Source organism: Centropristis striata, chromosome 1 (genome assembly GCF_030273125.1).
Source record: "Centropristis striata isolate RG_2023a ecotype Rhode Island chromosome 1, C.striata_1.0, whole genome shotgun sequence".
Classification (NCBI taxonomy): Eukaryota; Metazoa; Chordata; class Actinopteri; order Perciformes; family Serranidae; genus Centropristis; species Centropristis striata.
This window is the reverse complement of record NC_081517.1, coordinates 29,607,167-29,627,632: the sequence shown is the minus strand read 5'-3', so window position 1 is coordinate 29,627,632 and position 20,466 is coordinate 29,607,167. Positions and strand designations below refer to the sequence as shown.

General features: G+C 42.5%; 1 protein-coding gene across 1 annotated transcript; it reads left to right on the top strand.

The window, feature by feature from the left end:
* Nucleotides 1-828: 828 nt before the first annotated feature.
* LOC131970663 (mucin-2-like) lies at nt 829-20,027 on the top strand. The gene is made up of 9 exons (XM_059332123.1): nt 829-917; nt 2,077-2,254; nt 3,527-3,821; nt 4,069-8,793; nt 9,218-12,532; nt 14,583-15,455; nt 16,680-17,163; nt 17,861-17,944; nt 19,244-20,027. Exons 1-9 carry the CDS (start codon nt 829-831, stop codon nt 20,025-20,027), a joined length of 10,827 nt encoding a protein of 3,608 aa, XP_059188106.1.
* The last annotated feature ends 439 nt before the right edge of the window (nt 20,028-20,466 follow it).

The window sequence follows — 20,466 nt, the reverse complement described above, 5'->3', positions numbered from 1 at the left end:
AATAACGTCAATGATGGTGTTATTTACATTGAGGAATCTCACACAAACTCGAGTGGTCTTTAGTAGTAATAATGATGGGATTGAAGCAGGAAGAAGGTTGATGCAGGGCAGGGTGGTATGGATAGTTCAATACCATTCAACATCTGGTTCCTTTCATTGTAACTCTACTCAGTTTAACTCATATATGATAACTAACCTGCAGTCAGCAAGTACAGTGAAATTAATTAAGCATACATAACTTTTTAAAATTATCTTTTTCTTGTTCTCTTGTTTTCTGTGCTCCTGTATTTTAATGTATTATGTAAAGTAGTTTGAATTGTTTTTTTAAAATGAAATACATGAATAAACTTGTTTTTCCTTACCCTGTCAGTCATGGCTATGCGACCTTCTGTCATTCTGTGTAATTCCATTTTTAATATTACATTGAGGCCCAGAGCAATTTAGCAACCACGCACCTCATCTTCAGCATACAAATAATCAATTTCTTAAAGATGAATATAGGAGAAAAATGTTTTTGTTAGGAAACACATTTCAGACAAGTGGACCACAACCAGTTATGGTGACCTCAACACCACTCAGCCGAACCACACCACCAGTCAACATGACCTCAGCGCCACTCAACAGAATCTCACTACCAGAACCTCACCACTAGCTCACCAAGTCAAAATGACCTCAACAGCACTTACTGCAACCTCACCACCACTCAACGCAACCTTATTCAATGCAACTTAATCAACAATGAATATTATCTCAACACCACTCAATACAACCTCAACACCAACCAACACAACCATGACCCCACTCAATGTAACTTCACCAAAAGTCAACATGACTTCAGAACAGCTCAACGCATCTTCATCACCACTCAACACAACATCATCAGCAGTCAACATGACCATAACCCCTCTTAACCACCAGTCAACATCACTTTACCCCCACTCAATGAAACTTCATCAACAATGAGCATTACCTCATCAGCACTCATGCAACCTCACAACCAGGTATGAAGATCTCAACACCACTCATTCATACCACATCACCAGTCAACATTACACCACCATCACTCAATGCAACCTCGACACATGTCAACATGGCCTCACCACCACTCAATTTAAAATCACTGCCAGTCAACTTGACTTCACCACCAGTTAACCCATTTAAGCCGGGGAAAGCATTACCGCATTTCTACCATTAAAACCAGGAGCGATGTTGCGTTACTCTACCATTAAGGCCGGGAAAGCGGATACGTAGTTTTTTTAGTATTTGTAGTTTTTACACATATTTTCGGTCTCTTGGCCAATGAAATGCATCAGAATACGTGCGGGAGTGTCGCAATGCAACATTGGACTTTTCCAGAACTTTGAAATCATGGCGGACGACGACTATAGCGGATGGTAGCTCAGAAGTAAGTGACGGAAGCGATCTTGATGAAAACAGCACCGGCGATTTTATTGCTAATCCAGACTTTGAACCCTCGGAAACAATCGACCGGGATTTATGGATGAGGAACATGTTTTTAGAAGAAGACCGAAGAACAGACAGATTTGTGGCCATCTGGAGATAATAACAATAATAATACTAATTGATTTTGATAATGATATAAGAAATCATAACTGTTTATGTCTTATATTACTTTATATGTCGTTGAGTAGACTGAAAAGTACAATATAGATAAAATGTATTATTATTATTATTTACTATGATTATTATTATTTTTTTATTATTACAGTAGGCTAATGAGAACTATGTCTATTTCTCCCAATGGTCATATCATGTTTGTATCTTGCTAATGGGCATGTATTAGTATTATGCATAGGATTTTTATTCAGTCAAATGTAACATTTGCTGAGTTTGTTGATTTAAAAAAAAAACTTTATTGAAGGTTCGGACAAATAAACCCAAATTCTCATGAAAGCCACGGGTATAAGCTCTCAAATACTTTTTGAATTTCATTTCTATCTGCTACAGAGACTGTAAAAATCTTCTGTTGAATTTCCAGAAAAACTTCAGGTTTTAGGGTTTTTTTTTCAAAACCTGCAAAATAGGTTTTCCAGGCATTTTTGCAAGGCGTTTTAGGCCTAAATGGGTTAAAATAACCTCACCAACATTAACTGCAACCTCACCACCACTCAACATTACTTTGCCCCCACTCAATGCAACTTCATCAACAATGAACATGAACTCATCAACACTCAACGCAACCTCACAACCGGTTTTGCTGACCTCAACACCACTCAGCCGAACCACACCACCAGTCAACATGACTTCAGCGCCACTCAATGCCAATTTGACCTCACCACTATTCAACTTAACCTCACCACAAGTCAAAATGACTTCACCAACACTTATCGCAACCTCACCTCTCTTAATGCAACCTCACAACATTAGCACCATTCAACATGACCTCACCACCATTCAACATGACCTCACCACCAACCAACATGACCTCATCCCCAGCTAACATGACCTCACCATCAGTCAACATGACGTCAGCACCACTAGACGCAAACTCAACACCAAATAATGCAAACTCACAACAGCCAACATGGCCGCACCACGAAACGCAACTTCAACACCAGTCCACATGACATCAGTGCCACTAAATGCAACCTGCTTCTGGTGTTTAAAGTACTTACATGAAATACTTGAATAAAATTGTTTTGCCCCAACCTTTCAATCATGGAAATGCTATTTCCAGAAAGTCTGGGTTATTTTCATTGTTAGTATTAAGTTGGGGCCCAGAAAAATGTAAGCACCATATACCTCATCTTCACTGTACAATGAATTCATCTGTTAAAAACTGAGATAGAAGAATGTTTTGCCGGTTTTGTTAAACACCTTTTAGACAAGTGAATGAGAAACACTAAATATAAAACATAGGAAATGGTTAATGAGAAAAAAAAACATTTTATAAAAGAAAACAATGGTTTCTTTTACTCACTCTTTAATTACCAATAAAATAAAATATTCTATTGCTCAACCTTAAAGTAACCTATGGTGTCATAATACAAATGCATAAACAATGAATGTAAAACAAAGGTACATTGACAGACCAATTTAACTTGACTGTATAACTAAAATTCTCATTTACATTTTTATTTGCAGTTCACACAAACCCATCATTCAACACAACCTCACCAAAAGTTAACATGACGTCACAATCACTCAATGCAACCTCACCACCAGTCAACATCACTTCAGTACAACTGAATACAACTTCATCACCAGCCAACATGACATCAGCATCACTGATTGCAACTTTACCATCAGTTAACATGACTTCACCTCCTTTTAATGTTAACTCACCCCCAGCTAACATGACCTCAACACCATTTAATTCAACCTCACCCCCAGCCAACATGACCTCAACACCATTTAATTCAACCTCACCACCATTCAACATGACCTCACCACCACTCAACGCATCCTCACCATCAGCCAACATGATTTCACCACCACAAAATGCAACTTCACCTCCACTTAACATGACCTCAGTACCATTCAACTCAACTTCAGTGCCAATCAGCATGACCTCAGAGCCACAAAATGCAACTTCACCGCCAGTCAACATGACCTCAGTGCCACTGAATGCAACTTCACCCCCAGTAAACATGACCTTACCACCACAAAACTCAACTTCACCACCAGCCAACATGGCCTCACCACCACAAAACACAACTTCACCACCAGTCAACATGACCTCAGTGCCACTGAATGTAACTTCATCCCCAGTCAACATGACCTCACCACCACAAAACGCAACTTCACCACCAGCCAACATGACCTCACCACCACAAAACGCAACTTCACCGCCAGTCAACGTTACCTCAGCCCCACTGAATGCAACCTCACCACCAGCTAACATGACATCACCACCATTTAATGCAACTTCATCCCCAGCCAACATGACCTCACCTCCCCTTAATTTTACCTCAACCCAAGCTAACATGACATCACCACCATTTAATGCAACTTCATCACCAGCCAACATGACCTCACCACCACAAAACGCGACTTCACCACAAGCCAATATGACCTCACCTCCCCTTAATGTTACCTCACTCCCAGCTAACTTGACCTCAACACCATTTAATGCAACCTCGCCGCCGGTCAACATGACCTCACCACCACTCAACGCAACCTCACCACCAGCCAACATGACCTCACCACTACAAAAGGCAACTTCACCGCCAGTCAACGTTACCTCAGCGCCACTGAATGCAACCTCACCCCCAGCTAACATGACATCACCACCATTTAATGCAACTTCATCACGAGCCAACATGACCTCACCACCACAAAACGCAACTTCACCACCAGCCAATATGACCTCACCTCCCCTTAATTTTACCTCACCCCCAGCTAACATGACCTCAACACCATTTAATGCAACCTCGCCGCAGGTCAACATGACCTCACCACCACTCAACGCAACCTCACCACCACAAAACGCAACTTCACCGCCAGTCAACATTACCTCAGCACCACTGAATGCATCCTCACCCCCAGCTAACATGACATCACCACCATTTAATGCAACTTCATCACCAGCCAACATGACCTCACCACCACAAAACGCAACTTCACCACCAGCCACTATGACCTCACCTCCCCTTAATTTTACCTCACCCCCAGCTAACATGACATCAACACCACAAAACGCAACTTCATCGCCAGTCAACATGACCTCAACACCACTGAATGCAACTTCACCCCCAACCAACATGACCTCACCACCACTAAATGCAACCTCACCACTATTCAACATGACCGCACCACCACTCAACACATCATCACCATCAGCCAACATGACTTCTCCACCACAAAATGCAACTACACCCCCAGTCAACATGACCTCAGTGCCACTGAATGTAACTTCATCCCCAGTCAACATGACCTCACCACCACAAAACGCAACTTCACCACCAGCCAATATGACCTCACCTCCCTTTAATGTTACCGCACCCCCAGCTAACATGACCTCAACACCATTTAATGCAACCTCACTGCCGGTCAACATGACCTTACCACCACTGAACGCAACCTCACCACCAGCCAACATGACCTCACCACCACAAAACGCAACTTCACCGCCAGGCAAAGTTACCTCAGCTCCACTGAATGCAACCTTACCACCAGCTAACATGACATCACCACCATTTAATGCAACCTTACCACCAGCTAACATGACATCACCACCATTTAATGCAACTTCATCCCCAGCCAACATGACCTCACCTTCCCTTAAGTTTACCTCAACCCAAGCTAACATGACATCACCACCATTTAATGCAACTTCATCACCAGCCAACATGACCTCACCACCACAAAACGCAACTTCACCGCCAGTCAACATTACCTCAGCACCACTGAATGCATCCTCACCCCCAGCTAACATGACATCACCACCATTTAATGCAACTTCATCACCAGCCAACATGACCTCACCACCACAAAATGCAACTTCACCACCAGCCACTATGACCTCACCTCCCCTTAATCTTACCTCACCCCCAGCTAACATGACATCAACACCACAAAACGCAACTTCATCGCCAGTCAACATGACCTCAGCACCACTGAATGCAACTTCACCCCCAACCAACATGACCTCACCACCACTAAATGCAACCTCACCACTATTCAACATGACCTCACCACCACTCAACACATCATCACCATCAGCCAACATGACTTCTCCACCACAAAATGCAACTACACCCCCAGTCAACATGACCTCAGTGCCACTCAACTCAACTTCACCACCAGCCAATATGACCTCACCTCCCCTTAATGTTACCTCACCGCCAGCTAACATGACCTCAACACCATTTAATGCAACTTCACCCCCAACCAACATGACCTCACCACCACTAAATGCAACCTCACCACTATTCAACATGACCGCACCACCACTCAACACATCATCACCATCAGCCAACATGACTTCTCCACCACAAAATGCAACTACACCCCCAGTCAACATGACCTCAGTGCCACTGAATGTAACTTCATCCCCAGTCAACATGACCTCACCACCACAAAACGCAACTTCACCACCAGCCAATATGACCTCACCTCCCCTTAATGTTACCGCACCCCCAGCTAACATGACCTCAACACCATTTAATGCAACCTCGCTCCCGGTCAACATGACCTCACCACCACTGAACGCAACCTCACCACCAGCCAACATGACCTCACCACCACAAAACGCAACTTCACCGCCAGGCAACGTTACCTCAGCTCCACTGAATGCAACCTCACCACCAGCTAACATGACATCACCACCATTTAATGCAACTTCATCACCAGCCAACATGACCTCACCACCACAAAATGCAACTTCACCACCAGCCACTATGACCTCACCTCCCCTTAATTTTACCTCACCCCCAGCTAACATGACATCAACACCACAAAACGCAACTTCATCGCCAGTCAACATGACCTCAGCACCACTGAATGCAACTTCACCCCCAACCAACATGACCTCACCACCACTAAATGCAACCTCACCACTATTCAACATGACCGCACCACCACTCAACACATCATCACCATCAGCCAACATGACTTCTCCACCACAAAATGCAACTACACCCCCAGTCAACATGACCTCAGTGCCACTCAACTCAACTTCACCACCAGCCAATATGACCTCACCTCCCCTTAATGTTACCTCACCGCCAGCTAACATGACCTCAACACCATTTAATGCAACCTCGCCGCCGGTCAACATGACCTCACCATCATTCAATGCAACCTCACCACCAGCCAACATGACCTCACCACCACAAAACGCAACTTCACCACCAGCCAATATGACCTCACCTCCCCTTAATTTTACCTCACCCCCAGCTAACATGACAACAACACCACAAAACGCAACTTCATCGCCAGTCAACATGACCTCAGCACCACTGAATGCAACTTCATCCGCAGCCAACATGACCTCACCTCCCCTTAAGTTTACCTCAACCCAAGCTAACATGACATCACCACCATTTAATGCAACTTCATCACCAGCCAACATGACCTCACCACCACAAAACGCAACTTCATCGCCAGTCAACATGACCTCAGCACCACTGAATGCAACTTCACCCCCAACCAACATGACCTCACCACCACTAAATGCAACCTCACCACTATTCAACATGACCGCACCACCACTCAACACATCATCACCATCAGCCAACATGACTTCTCCACCACAAAATGCAACTACACCCCCAGTCAACATGACCTCAGTGCCACTCAACTCAACTTCACCACCAGCCAATATGACCTCACCTCCCCTTAATGTTACCTCACCGCCAGCTAACATGACCTCAACACCATTTAATGCAACCTCGCCGCCGGTCAACATGACCTCACCATCATTCAATGCAACCTCACCACCAGCCAACATGACCTCACCACCACAAAACGCAACTTCACCACCAGCCAATATGACCTCACCTCCCCTTAATTTTACCTCACCCCCAGCTAACATGACAACAACACCACAAAACGCAACTTCATCGCCAGTCAACATGACCTCAGCACCACTGAATGCAACTTCACCCCCAACCAACATGACCTCACCACCACTTCATGTAACCTCACCACCATTCAACATGACCTCACCACCACAAAACACAACTTTACCGCCAGTCAACGTTACCTCAGCGCCACTGAATGCAACCTCACCCCCAGCTAACATGACATCACCACCATCTAATTCAACTTCATCACCAGCCAACATGACCTCACCACCACAAAACGCAACTTCATCGCCAGTCAACATGACCTCAGCACCACTGAATGCAACTTCACCCCCAACCAACATGACCTCACCACCACTTAATGTAACCTCACCACCATTCAACATGACCTCACCACCACTCAACACATCATCACCATCAGTCAACATGACTTCTCCACCACAAAATGCAACTTCATCCCCAGTGAACATGACCTCAGCACCACTCAACTCAACTTCACCACCAGCCAATATGACCTCACCTCCCCTTAATGTTACCTCACCCCCATCTAACATGACCTCAACACCATTTAATGCAACCTCGCCGCCGGTCAACATAACCTCACCACCACAAAACGCAACTTCACCGCCAGTCAACGTTACCTCAGCGCCACTGAATGCAACCTCACCCCCAGCTAACATGACATCACCACCATTTATTGCAACTTCATCACCAGCCAACATGACCTCACCACCACAAAACGCAACTTCATCGCCAGTCAACATGACCTCAGCACCACTGAATGCAACTTCACCGCCAACCAACATGACCTCACCACCACTGAATGCAACTTCACCCCCAACCAACATGACCTCACCACCACTTAATGCAACCTCACCACCAGCTAACATGACCTCAACACCGTATAATGCAACCTCGCCGCCGGTCAACATGACCTCACCAGCACTCAACGCAACCTCACCGCCTTTCAACATGACCTCACCACCACTCAACACATCATCACCATCAGCCAACATGACTTCTCCACCACAAAATGCAACTTCACCCTCAGTGAACATGACCTCAGCACCACTCAACTCAACTTCACCACCAGCCAATATGACCTCACCTCCCTTTAATGTTACCTCACCCCCAGCTAACATGACATCAACATCACAAAACGCAACTTCACCGCCACTCAACATAACGGCAGCACCGCTAAATGCAACCACAACACCAGCCACTAATACCTCACTAGCACTCAACACATCCTCACCAACAATCAATTCTACCTCAGCACAACTCAGCACAACAAGTTTGCCAGGTAATACAATACATAATTGTCAGGTACACTAAAAATATATATAGAAAGTTGTCTATAAAGTCCTCCAAGCAGAGTGAACTATAAAAAAATGGATTATGTGCTTTTCATTGCTGTGTGTTTTGTAATGTAATATGTAAAATTAGATTGTGTTTGTGTATGAAATACATTAATAAAGTTTTCTTATTTGCCTCAACCTGCCAGTCATGGCAATGTCATTTAAATCAGTCTGTGTTATTCTCATTTTTATAATTCCATCAGGGCCAGAACAATTTAACCACCACACACCTGACATTTACTGACAAATAAATTAATTTGTTAGAGAGAGGGGGGTTAATGAGAAATAAAACAACATTTTATGAAATAAAACAAAGGTTTCTTTCACTCACTCTATTATTGAAGTTGCATTCTTCATTTTTGTTTGCAGTTCAGACCACCCTGTCACTCAACGCAACTGTACCACCAATCAACATGACCTCACCATCGCAAAACACAACTTCACCCCCAGTCAATATGACATCAGTACCAATAAATGCAACTTCATCCCCAGCCAACATGACCTCACCTCCCCTTAATTTTACCTCAACCCCAGCTAACATGACATCACCACCATTTAATGCAACTTCATCACCAGCCAACATGACTTCACCACCACAAAACGCAACTTCACCACCAGCCAATATGACCTCACCACCACTAAATGCAACCTCACCACTATTCAACATGACCGCACCACCACTCAACACATCATCACCATCAGCCAACATGACTTCTCCACCACAAAATGCAACTACACCCCCAGTCAACATGACCTCAGTGCCACAAAACGCAACTTCACCGCCAGTCAACGTTACCTCAGCGCCACTGAATGCAACCTCACCCCCAGCTAACATGACATCACCACCATTTAATACAACTTCATCACCAGCCAATATGACCTCACCTCCCCTTAATTTTACCTCACCCCCAACTAACATGACATCAACACCACAAAACGCAACTTCATCGCCAGTCAACATGACCTCAGCACCACTGAATGCAACCTCACCACTATTCAATATGACCGCACCACCACTCAACACATCATCACCATCAGCCAACATGACTTCTCCACCACAAAATGCAACTACACCCCCAGTGAACATGACCTCAGCACCACTCAACTCAACTTCACCACCAGCCAATATGACCTCACCTCCCCTTAATGTTACCTCAGCCCCAGCTAACATGACCTCAACACCATTTAATGCAACCTCGCCGCCGGTCAACATGACCTCACCACCACTCAACGCAACCTCACCACCAGCCAACATGACCTCACCACCACAAAACGCAACTTCACCGCCAGTCAACGTTACCTCAGCGCCACTGAATGCAACCTCACCCCCAGCTAACATGACATCACCACCATTTAATTCAACTTCATCACCAGCCAACATGACCTCACCACCACTGAATGCAACTTCACCCCCAACCAACATGACCTCACCACCACTTAATGTAACCTCACCACCATTCAACATGACCTCACCACCACTCAACACATCATCACCATCAGTCAACATGACTTCTCCACCACAAAATGCAACTTCATCCCCAGTGAACATGACCTCAGCACCACTCAACTCAACTTCACCACCAGCCAATATGACCTCACCTCCCCTTAATATTACCTCACCCCCAGCTAACATGACCTCAACACCATTTAATGCAACCTCGCCGCCGGTCAACATGACCTCACCACCACTCAACGCAACCTCACCACCAGCCAACATGACCTCACCACCACAAAACGCAACTTCACCGCCAGTCAACGTTACCTCAGCGCCACTGAATGCAACCTCACCCCCAGCTAACATGACATCACCACCATTTAATACAACTTCATCACCAGCCAATATGACCTCACCTCCCCTTAATTTTACCTCACCCCCAACTAACATGACATCAACACCACAAAACGCAACTTCATCGCCAGTCAACATGACCTCAGCACCACTGAATGCAACCTCACCACTATTCAATATGACCGCACCACCACTCAACACATCATCACCATCAGCCAACATGACTTCTCCACCACAAAATGCAACTACACCCCCAGTGAACATGACCTCAGCACCACTCAACTCAACTTCACCACCAGCCAATATGACCTCACCTCCCCTTAATGTTACCTCAGCCCCAGCTAACATGACCTCAACACCATTTAATGCAACCTCGCCGCCGGTCAACATGACCTCACCACCACTCAACGCAACCTCACCACCAGCCAACATGACCTCACCACCACAAAACGCAACTTCACCGCCAGTCAACGTTACCTCAGCGCCACTGAATGCAACCTCACCCCCAGCTAACATGACATCACCACCATTTAATTCAACTTCATCACCAGCCAACATGACCTCACCACCACTGAATGCAACTTCACCCCCAACCAACATGACCTCACCACCACTTAATGTAACCTCACCACCATTCAACATGACCTCACCACCACTCAACACATCATCACCATCAGTCAACATGACTTCTCCACCACAAAATGCAACTTCATCCCCAGTGAACATGACCTCAGCACCACTCAACTCAACTTCACCACCAGCCAATATGACCTCACCTCCCCTTAATATTACCTCACCCCCATCTAACATGACCTCAACACCATTTAATGCAACCTCGCCGCCGGTCAACATAACCTCACCACCACTCAATGCAACCTCACCACCAGTCAACATGACCTCACCACCACAAAACGCAACTTCACCACCAGTCAACGTTACCTCAGCGCCACTGAATGCAACCTCACCCCCAGCTAACATGACATCACCACCATTTAATGCAACTTCATCACCAGCCAACATGACCTCACCACCACAAAACGCAACTTCATCGCCAGTCAACATGACCTCAGCACCACTGAATGCAACTTCACCCCCAACCAACATGATCTCACCACCACTTAATGCAACCTCACCACCAGCTAACATGACCTCAACACCATTTAATGCAACCTCGCCGCCGGTCAACATGACCTCATCACCACTCAACGCAACCTCACCACCATTCAACATGACCTCACCACCACTCAACACATCATCACCATCAGCCAACATGACTTCTCCACCACAAAATGCAACTTCACCCCCAGTGAACATGACCTCAGCACCACTCAACTCAACTTCACCACCAGCCAATATGACCTCACCTCCCTTTAATGTTACCTCACCCCCAGCTAACATGACCTCAACACCATTTAATGCAACCTCGTCGCCGGTCAACATGACCTCACCACCACTCCACTCAACCTCACTACCAGCCAACATGACCTCAGCACCACTGAATGCAACTTCTCCTCCAACCAACATGACCTCACCACCACTTCATATAACCTCACCACCATTCAACATGACCTCACCACCACAAAACGCAACTTCACCGCCAGTCAACGTTACCTCAGCGCCACTGAACGCAACCTCACCCCCAGCTAACATGACATCAGCACCATTTAATGCAACTTCATCACCAGCCAACATGACCTCACCACCACAAAACGCAACTTCACCGCCAGTCAACGTTACCTCAGCGCCACTGAATGCAACCTCACCCCCAGCTAACATGACATCAACATCACAAAACGCAACTTCACCGCCACTCAACATAACGGCAGCACCGCTAAATGCAACCACAACACCAGCCACTAATACCTCAGCACAACTCAGCACAACAAGTTTGTCAGGTAATACAATACATAATTGTCAGGTACACTAAAAATATATAGAGAAAGTTGTCTATAAAGTCCTCCAAGCAGAGTGAACTATAAAAAAATGGATTATGTGCTTTTCATTGCTGTGTGTTTTGTAATGTAATATGTAAAATTAGATTGTGTTTGTGTATGAAATACATTAATAAAGTTTTCTTATTTGCCTCAACCTGCCAGTCATGGCAATGTAATTTACATCAGTCCGTGTTATTCTCATTTTTATAATTCCATCAGGGCCAGAACAATTTAACCACCACACACCTGACATTTACTGACAAATAAATTAATTTGTTAGAGAGAGGGGGGTTAATGAGAAATAAAACAACATTTTATGAAATAAAACAAAGGTTTCTTTCACTTACTCTATTATTGAAGTTGCATTCTTCATTTTTGTTTGCAGTTCAGACCACCCTGTCACTCAACGCAACTGTACCACCAATCAACATGACCTCTCCATCGCAAAACACAACTTCCCCCCCAGTCAATATGACATCAGTACCAATAAATGCAACTTCATCACCAGTCAACATGACCTCAGCACCACTCAATGCAACTTCACCCCCAGTCAACATGACGTCAGCACCACTCAATGCGACTTCACCTTCAGTCAACATGACGTCAGCACCACTCAATGCGACTTCGCCCCCAGTCAACATGACGTCAGCACCACTCAATGCAACCTCACCACCAGTCAACATGACCTCAGCACCACTTAACTCAACTTTACCACCAGTTAACACAACCTCATCACCAATCAATTCTACCTCACCACAAGGCAACACAACAAGTTTACCAGGTGATACAATACCTTCCTCAATCAATACCAGTCCACTAAATATTATCATTTTCCAGCTAAAATGACAGCTACATGAAAAATATAGAAACAAAGTTTTCTTTATATTACTTCTACTATTGATTCCATGTTATATTAATATTCATGCAGCTAATCTTACTCTAATACCTTTTATTTTACCAATGAATATTTAACTAATTTCCAGGTAATGCAAGCTCCCCAGCTGTAACCGGAACATCAGCACCTCCAAACATCACAACTACTGGCATTCCAGCGACAACCCCAGCTGTCACAACAACAGAACCGCTAATCAAATTGGAGTTTAAATTGAAAGAAATTTTTTCAGCAGAACTTACAAACAAATCCTCACCAAAGTTCAAAGAATTGGAAGACAAAGTGACAACAACAGTGAGTTCATACATATGTAGATAAATATATATACATACATTATTTGTTATATTTTATATTTTTCCCCAATTAGATTTCAAATAATACATTAACAGTTTAAATGACAATATATCTCAATATGGCAGCTGTCCTGACTCAATATGTAATTTTAACTTTTATAATGGAATATGTGTTTAAAAATTCATTCATTCACAGCTGAACAAAGTCTATTCTACAAAGTATGGAGATAGCTTCAATCGGACTGTCATCAACAGCTTCAGGTATAAAACGTTGCTCACTATTTATTGTTTAAAAATAAGCTGTTTTTACTTGTTTGTTAACATACTGATTTTCCTTTAGTTATTAATGGAAATGGAGAAGAGTGTTGTGCTTTCTTTTTATTTGTCTCTTATCAAATGGTTTTACCACAAGTATTATAATCAGTGTACAGAATATTTATTCCAAGTCTGTCAGTCATCCTTGTCATGGACCTTTAGTTAAACAACAATGGGCAAAATAGCTAAATATGTTTTCAGCATTTATAAATCACTTTTCAAAAATGTTTCTGTCACAGTCAAGGATCCATTGTGGTAGATGCTGAGCTGATTTTCAATAATCTGACAACGTTACCAAACGCCAGTTCTGCTGCTGAAACTTTGGTGACTGCTGCTTCCAGTGGAAACTTTTCACTCAGTGTCAATGAATCTTCTATCACTACAACCGGTATGACAAAACATTTCTCAATATGTTGAATCCTGTCATCTGTCCAGCACATACTGAATGTATGATGACCAGAATATATTTCAAAACCAGAACAATCATTTTTTTGGTAATTGTCACTTTCAGTCGTTTTGCCACCAACTGAAAGTCCAACCACAGTTTCACCTTCAACACCACCAGTCAACATGACGTCAGCACCACTCAATGCAACTTCATCACCAGTCAACATGACCTCAGCACCACTCAATGCAACTTCACCACCAGTCAACATGACCTCAGCACCACTCAATGCAACTTCACCACCAGTCAATATGACCTCAGCACCACTCAATGCAACTTCACCACCAGTCAATATGACCTCAGCACCACTCAATGCAACTTCACCCCCAATCAACATGACGTCAGCACCACTCAATGCAACTTCACCACCAGTCAACATGACGTCAGCACTCCTCAATGCAACTTCATCACCAGTCAACATGACATCAGCACCACTCAATGCAACTTCATCGCCAGTCAACATGACCTCACCACCACTCAATGCAACTTCATCGCCAGTCAACATGACCTCAGTGCCACTCAATACAACTTCACCACCACTCAATGCAACTTCACCACCAATCAATATGACGTCAGCACCACTCAATACAACTTCACCACCACTCAATGCAACTTCATCACCAGTCAACATGACCTCACCACCACTCAATGCAACTTCATCGCCAGTCAACATGACCTCAGTGCCACTCAATGCAACTTCACCACCAGTCAACATGACGTCAGCACCACTCAATGCAACTTCAGCACCACTCAACACAACCTCACCACCGCTCAATGCAACCTCTCCACCAGTCAACATGACTTTACCACCGCAAAATGCAACGTCTCCACCAGTCAACATGACCTCGGCACCACTTAATTTAACTTTACCACCAGTTAACACGACCTCATCACCAATCAATTCTACCTCACCACAAGTCAACACAACAAGTTTGCCTGGTAAAACAATCACTTCCTCAATCAATACCAGTCCACTCAATATTATTATTTTCTAGCTAAAATGACAGCTACATGAAAAATATAGAAACAAAGTTTTCTTTATATTACTTCTACTAATGATTCCATTTTACATTAATGTTAATGCAGCTAATCTTGCTCTAATACCATTTATTTTACCAATGAATATTCAATTAATTTCCAGGTAATGCAAGCTCTCCACCTGTAACCGGAACATCAACACCTCCAAGCATCACAACTACTGGCACCCCAGTGACAACCCCAGCTGTCGTAACAACAGAACCGCTAATCAAATTGGAATTTAAATTGAAAGAAGTTTTTTCAGCAGAACTTACAAACAAATCCTCACCAAAGTTCAAAGAATTAGAAGACAAAGTGACAACAACAGTGAGTTCATACATATGTAGATAAATATATATACATACATTATTGGTTATTTTTTATATTTCCCAAATTAGATTTCAAATAATACATTAACAGTTTAAATGACAATATATCTCAATACGGCAGCTTTCCTGACTCAATATGTAATTTAAACTTTTATAATGGAATATGTGTTTAAAAATTCATTCATTCACAGCTGAACGAAGTCTATTCTACAAAGTATGGAGATAGCTTCAATCGGACTGTCATCAACAGCTTCAGGTATAAAACGTTGCTCACTATTTATTGTTTAAAAATAAGCTGTTTTTAATTGTTTGTTAATATACAGATTTTCCTTTAGTTATTAATGGAAATGGAGAAGAATGTTGTGCTTTCTTTTTATTTGTCTCTTATCAAATGGTTTTACCACAAGTATTATAAACAGTGTCCAGAATATTTACTCCAAGTCTGTCAGTCATCCTTGTCATGGACCTTTAGTTAAACAACAATGGGCAAAATAGTTATGTTTTCAGCATTTATAAATCACTTTTCAAAAATGTTTCTGTCACAGTCAAGGATCCATTGTGGTAGATGCTGAGCTGATTTTCAATAATGTGACAACGTTACCAAACGCCAGTTCTGCTGCTGAAACTTTGGTGACTGCTGCTTCCAGCGGAAACTTTTCACTCAGTGTCAATGAATCTTCTATCACTACAACCGGTATGACAAAACATTTCTCAATATGTTGAATCCTGTCATCTGTCCAGCACATACTGAATGTATGATGACAAGAATATATTTCAAAAACAGCACAATCATGTTTTTGGTAATTGTCACTTTCAGTCGTTTTGCCACCAACTGAAAGTCCAACCACAGTTCCACCTTCAACACCACCAGTCAACATGACGTCAGCACCACTCAATGCAACATCATCACCAGTCAACATGACCTCAGCACCACTCAATGCAACATCATCACCAGTCAACATGACCTCAGCACCACTCAATGCAACTTCATCACCAGTCAACATGACCTCAACGCCACTCAATGCAACTTCACCACCAGTCAACATGACCTCAGCACCACTCAATGCAACTTCATCACCAGTCAACATGACCTCAGCACCACTCAATGCAACTTCACCACCAGTCAACATGACCTCAGCACCACTCAATGCAACTTCACCACCAGTCAATATGACCTCAGCACCACTCAATGCAACTTCACCACCAGTCAACATGACTTCACCACCGCAAAACATAACCTCACCACCAGCCAACATGACTTCACCACCACAAAACGCAACTTCACCCCCAGTCAACATGACGTCAGCACCACTCAATGCAACCTCACCACCAGCTAACATTACCTCACCACAAGTCAACATGACAAGTTTGCCAGGTAATACAACCCCTCCCACAATCAATATATAATTTATTTAATAAAATCATTAAAACTTCACTACCCGTCTAACACATATGACCCTTTTCTACCTAATTTGACAGTTACACTAAAAATATAAAAAGATAATTGTCCATATAGTACTGTCAGTACTGAGTGTACCTTTTTTTTTTCTCAATATGTGCTTTTCATTGCTGTGCTTCTGTTTTGTAATGTATTCATTATTCAGTACTTTGGGTTGCGTTTGAGTATAAAATACATGAATAAAGTTATTTTGCCTTTTCGATCTGTCTGTTATTTTCATTTTGAGTATTCGATCGGGGCCAAAAAAATGTAAGCACCACACACCTCTTATTTACTGTAAAAATAAATGTATCTTTTAGAGAGAGGGGGGGTAATTGAGATATAAAAACATCATTGTCTTAAATAAAACAAAGGTCTCTTTCACTCACTTTATTATTTAAATTGCAAATTTTATTGTTTCAATAATATACATTTTTCCACCCTAAAGTAACCTGTGGTATAATGATAAATATGTGTACACATTAGATGTAAAGCAAAGCTACATGGACAGAAAAAATTAACTTGAATGTGTAACTTAAATTCTTCATTGTTGTTTTCAGTTACGACAACCCCATCACTCAACGCAACCTCACCACCAGTCAACATGACATCAGCACCACAAGTCAACACAACAAGTTTGCCAGGTAAAACAATCTCTTCCTCAATCAATACCAGTCCACTAAATATTATCATTTTCTAGCTAAAATGACAGCTACATGAAAAATATAGAAACAAAGTTTTCTTTATATTACTTCTACTATTGATTCCATTTTACATTAATGTTAATGCAGCTAATCTTGCTCTAATACCTGTTATTATCTGATTGATTGATTATTTTGCCAATGAATATTTAACTAATTTCCAGGTAATGCAAGCTCCGCAGCTGTAACCGGAACATCAACACCTCCAAGCATCACAACTACTGGCATTCCAATGACAACCCCAGCTGTCGTAACAACAGAACCGCTAATCAAATTGGAATTTAAATTGAAAGAAAATTTTACAGCAGAACTTACAAACAAATCCTCACCAAAGTTCAAAGAATTGGAAGACAAAGTGACAACAGCAGTGAGTTCATACATATGTAAATAACTATATATACATACATTATTGGTTATTTTTTATATTTCCCAAATTAGATTCCAAATAATACATTGATGATTAAATGACCGTATATCTCAATATAGCGGCTTTCCTGACTCTGTGTTATTTAAACTTTTATAATGAAATATGTGTTTTAAAATCTAATTCATTCACAGCTGAACGAAGTCTATTCTACAAAGTATGGAGATAGCTTCAACCGGACTGTCATCAAGGGCTTCAGGTATAAAATGTTGCTCACTATTTATTGTTTTTAAAAAAAGCTGTTTTTACTTGTTTGTTAGCATACTGATTTTCCTTTAGTTATTAATGGAAATGGAGAAGAATGTTGTGCTTTCTTTTTATTTGTCTCTTATCAAATGGCTTTACCACAAGTATTATAAACAGTGTCTATAATATTATGAACTCATTTAAATATTTCCTTTAATTCCAAGTCTGTCAGTCATCCTTGTCATGGACCTTTAGTTAAACAACAATGGGCAAAATAGCTAAATATGTTTTCAACATTTATAAATCACTTTCAAAAATGTTTCTGTCGCAGTCAAGGATCCATTGTGGTAGATGCTGAGCTGATTTTCAATAATGTGACAACGTTACCAAACGCCAGTTCTGCTGCTGAAACTTTGGTGACTGCTGCTTCCAGCGGAAACTTTTCACTCAGTGTCAATGAATCTTCTATCACTACAACCGGTATGACAAAACATTTCTCAATATGTTGAATCCTGTCATCTGTCCAGCACATACTGAATGTATGATGACAAGAATATATTTCAAAACCAGCTCATTTTTTTGTTAATTGTCACTTTCAGTCGTTTTGCCACCAACTGAAAGTCCAACCACAGTTCCACCTTCAACACCACCAGTCAACATGACGTCAGCACCACTCAATGCAACATCATCACCAGTCAACATGACCTCAGCACCACTCAATGCAACTTCACCACCAGTCAACATGACCTCAGCACCACTCAATGCAACTTCACCACCAGTCAACATGACCTCAGCACCACTCAATGCAACTTCACCACCAGTCAACATGACCTCAGCACCACTCAATGCAACTTCACCACCAGTCAACATGACCTCAGCACCACTCAATGCAACTTCACCACCAGTCAACATGACGTCAGCACCACTCAATGCAACTTCACCACCACTCAATGCAACTTCACCACCAGTCAACATGACTTCACCACTGCAAAATGCAACTTCACCAGCACCAAATGCAACCTCTTCACCAGTCAACATGACGTCAGCACCACTCAATGCAACTTCACCACCAGTCAACATGACTTCACCACCACTCAATGCAACTTCACCACCACTCAATGCAACCTCTCCACCAGTCAACATGACGTCAGCACCACTCAATGCAACTTCACCACCAGTCAACATGACTTCACCACCGCAAAATGCAACTTCACCACCACCCAATGCAACCTCTCCACCAGTCAACATGACGTCAGCACCACTCAATGCAACTTCACCACCACTCAATGCAACTTCACCACCAGTCAACATGACTTCAGCACCGCAAAATGCAACTTCACCACCACCCAATGCAACCTCTCCACCAGTCAATATGACGTCAGCACCACAAATCAACACAACAAGTTTACCAGGTGATACAATCACTTCCTCAATCAATACCAGTCCTCTAAATATTATCATTTTATGGCTAAAATGACAGCTACATGAAAAATATAGAAGCAAAGTTGTGTTTATATTACTTTTGCTATTGAGTTTATTTTATATTATTGTTAATGCAGTTAATCTTGTCTAATACCATTTATTTTACCAATTAATATTCAACTTATTTCCAGGTAATGCAAGCTCTCCACCTGTAACCGGAACATCAGCACCTCCAAGCATCACAACTACTGGCATTCCAGCGACAACCCCAGCTGTCGTAACAACAGAACCGCTAATCAAATTGGAATTTAAATTGAAAGAAAATTTTACAGCAGAACTTACAAACAAATCCTCACCAAAGTTCAAAGAATTGGAAGACAAAGTGACAACAGCAGTGAGTTCATATATATGTAAATAACTATATATACATACA

Bases quoted from the DNA above. Each gene is read 5' to 3' on its own strand.
- LOC131970663 (XM_059332123.1), top strand. From the start codon at position 829: ATGACTTCAGAACAGCTCAACGCATCTTCATCACCACTCAACACAACA. The intron at 3,822-4,068 runs GTTACCTCAGCC...CCTCACTCCCAG, and splicing joins CAACTTCACCGCCAGTCAAC to CTAACTTGACCTCAACACCA. The intron at 12,533-14,582 runs GTAATACAATAC...TGTCACTTTCAG, and splicing joins CAGCACAACAAGTTTGTCAG to TCGTTTTGCCACCAACTGAA.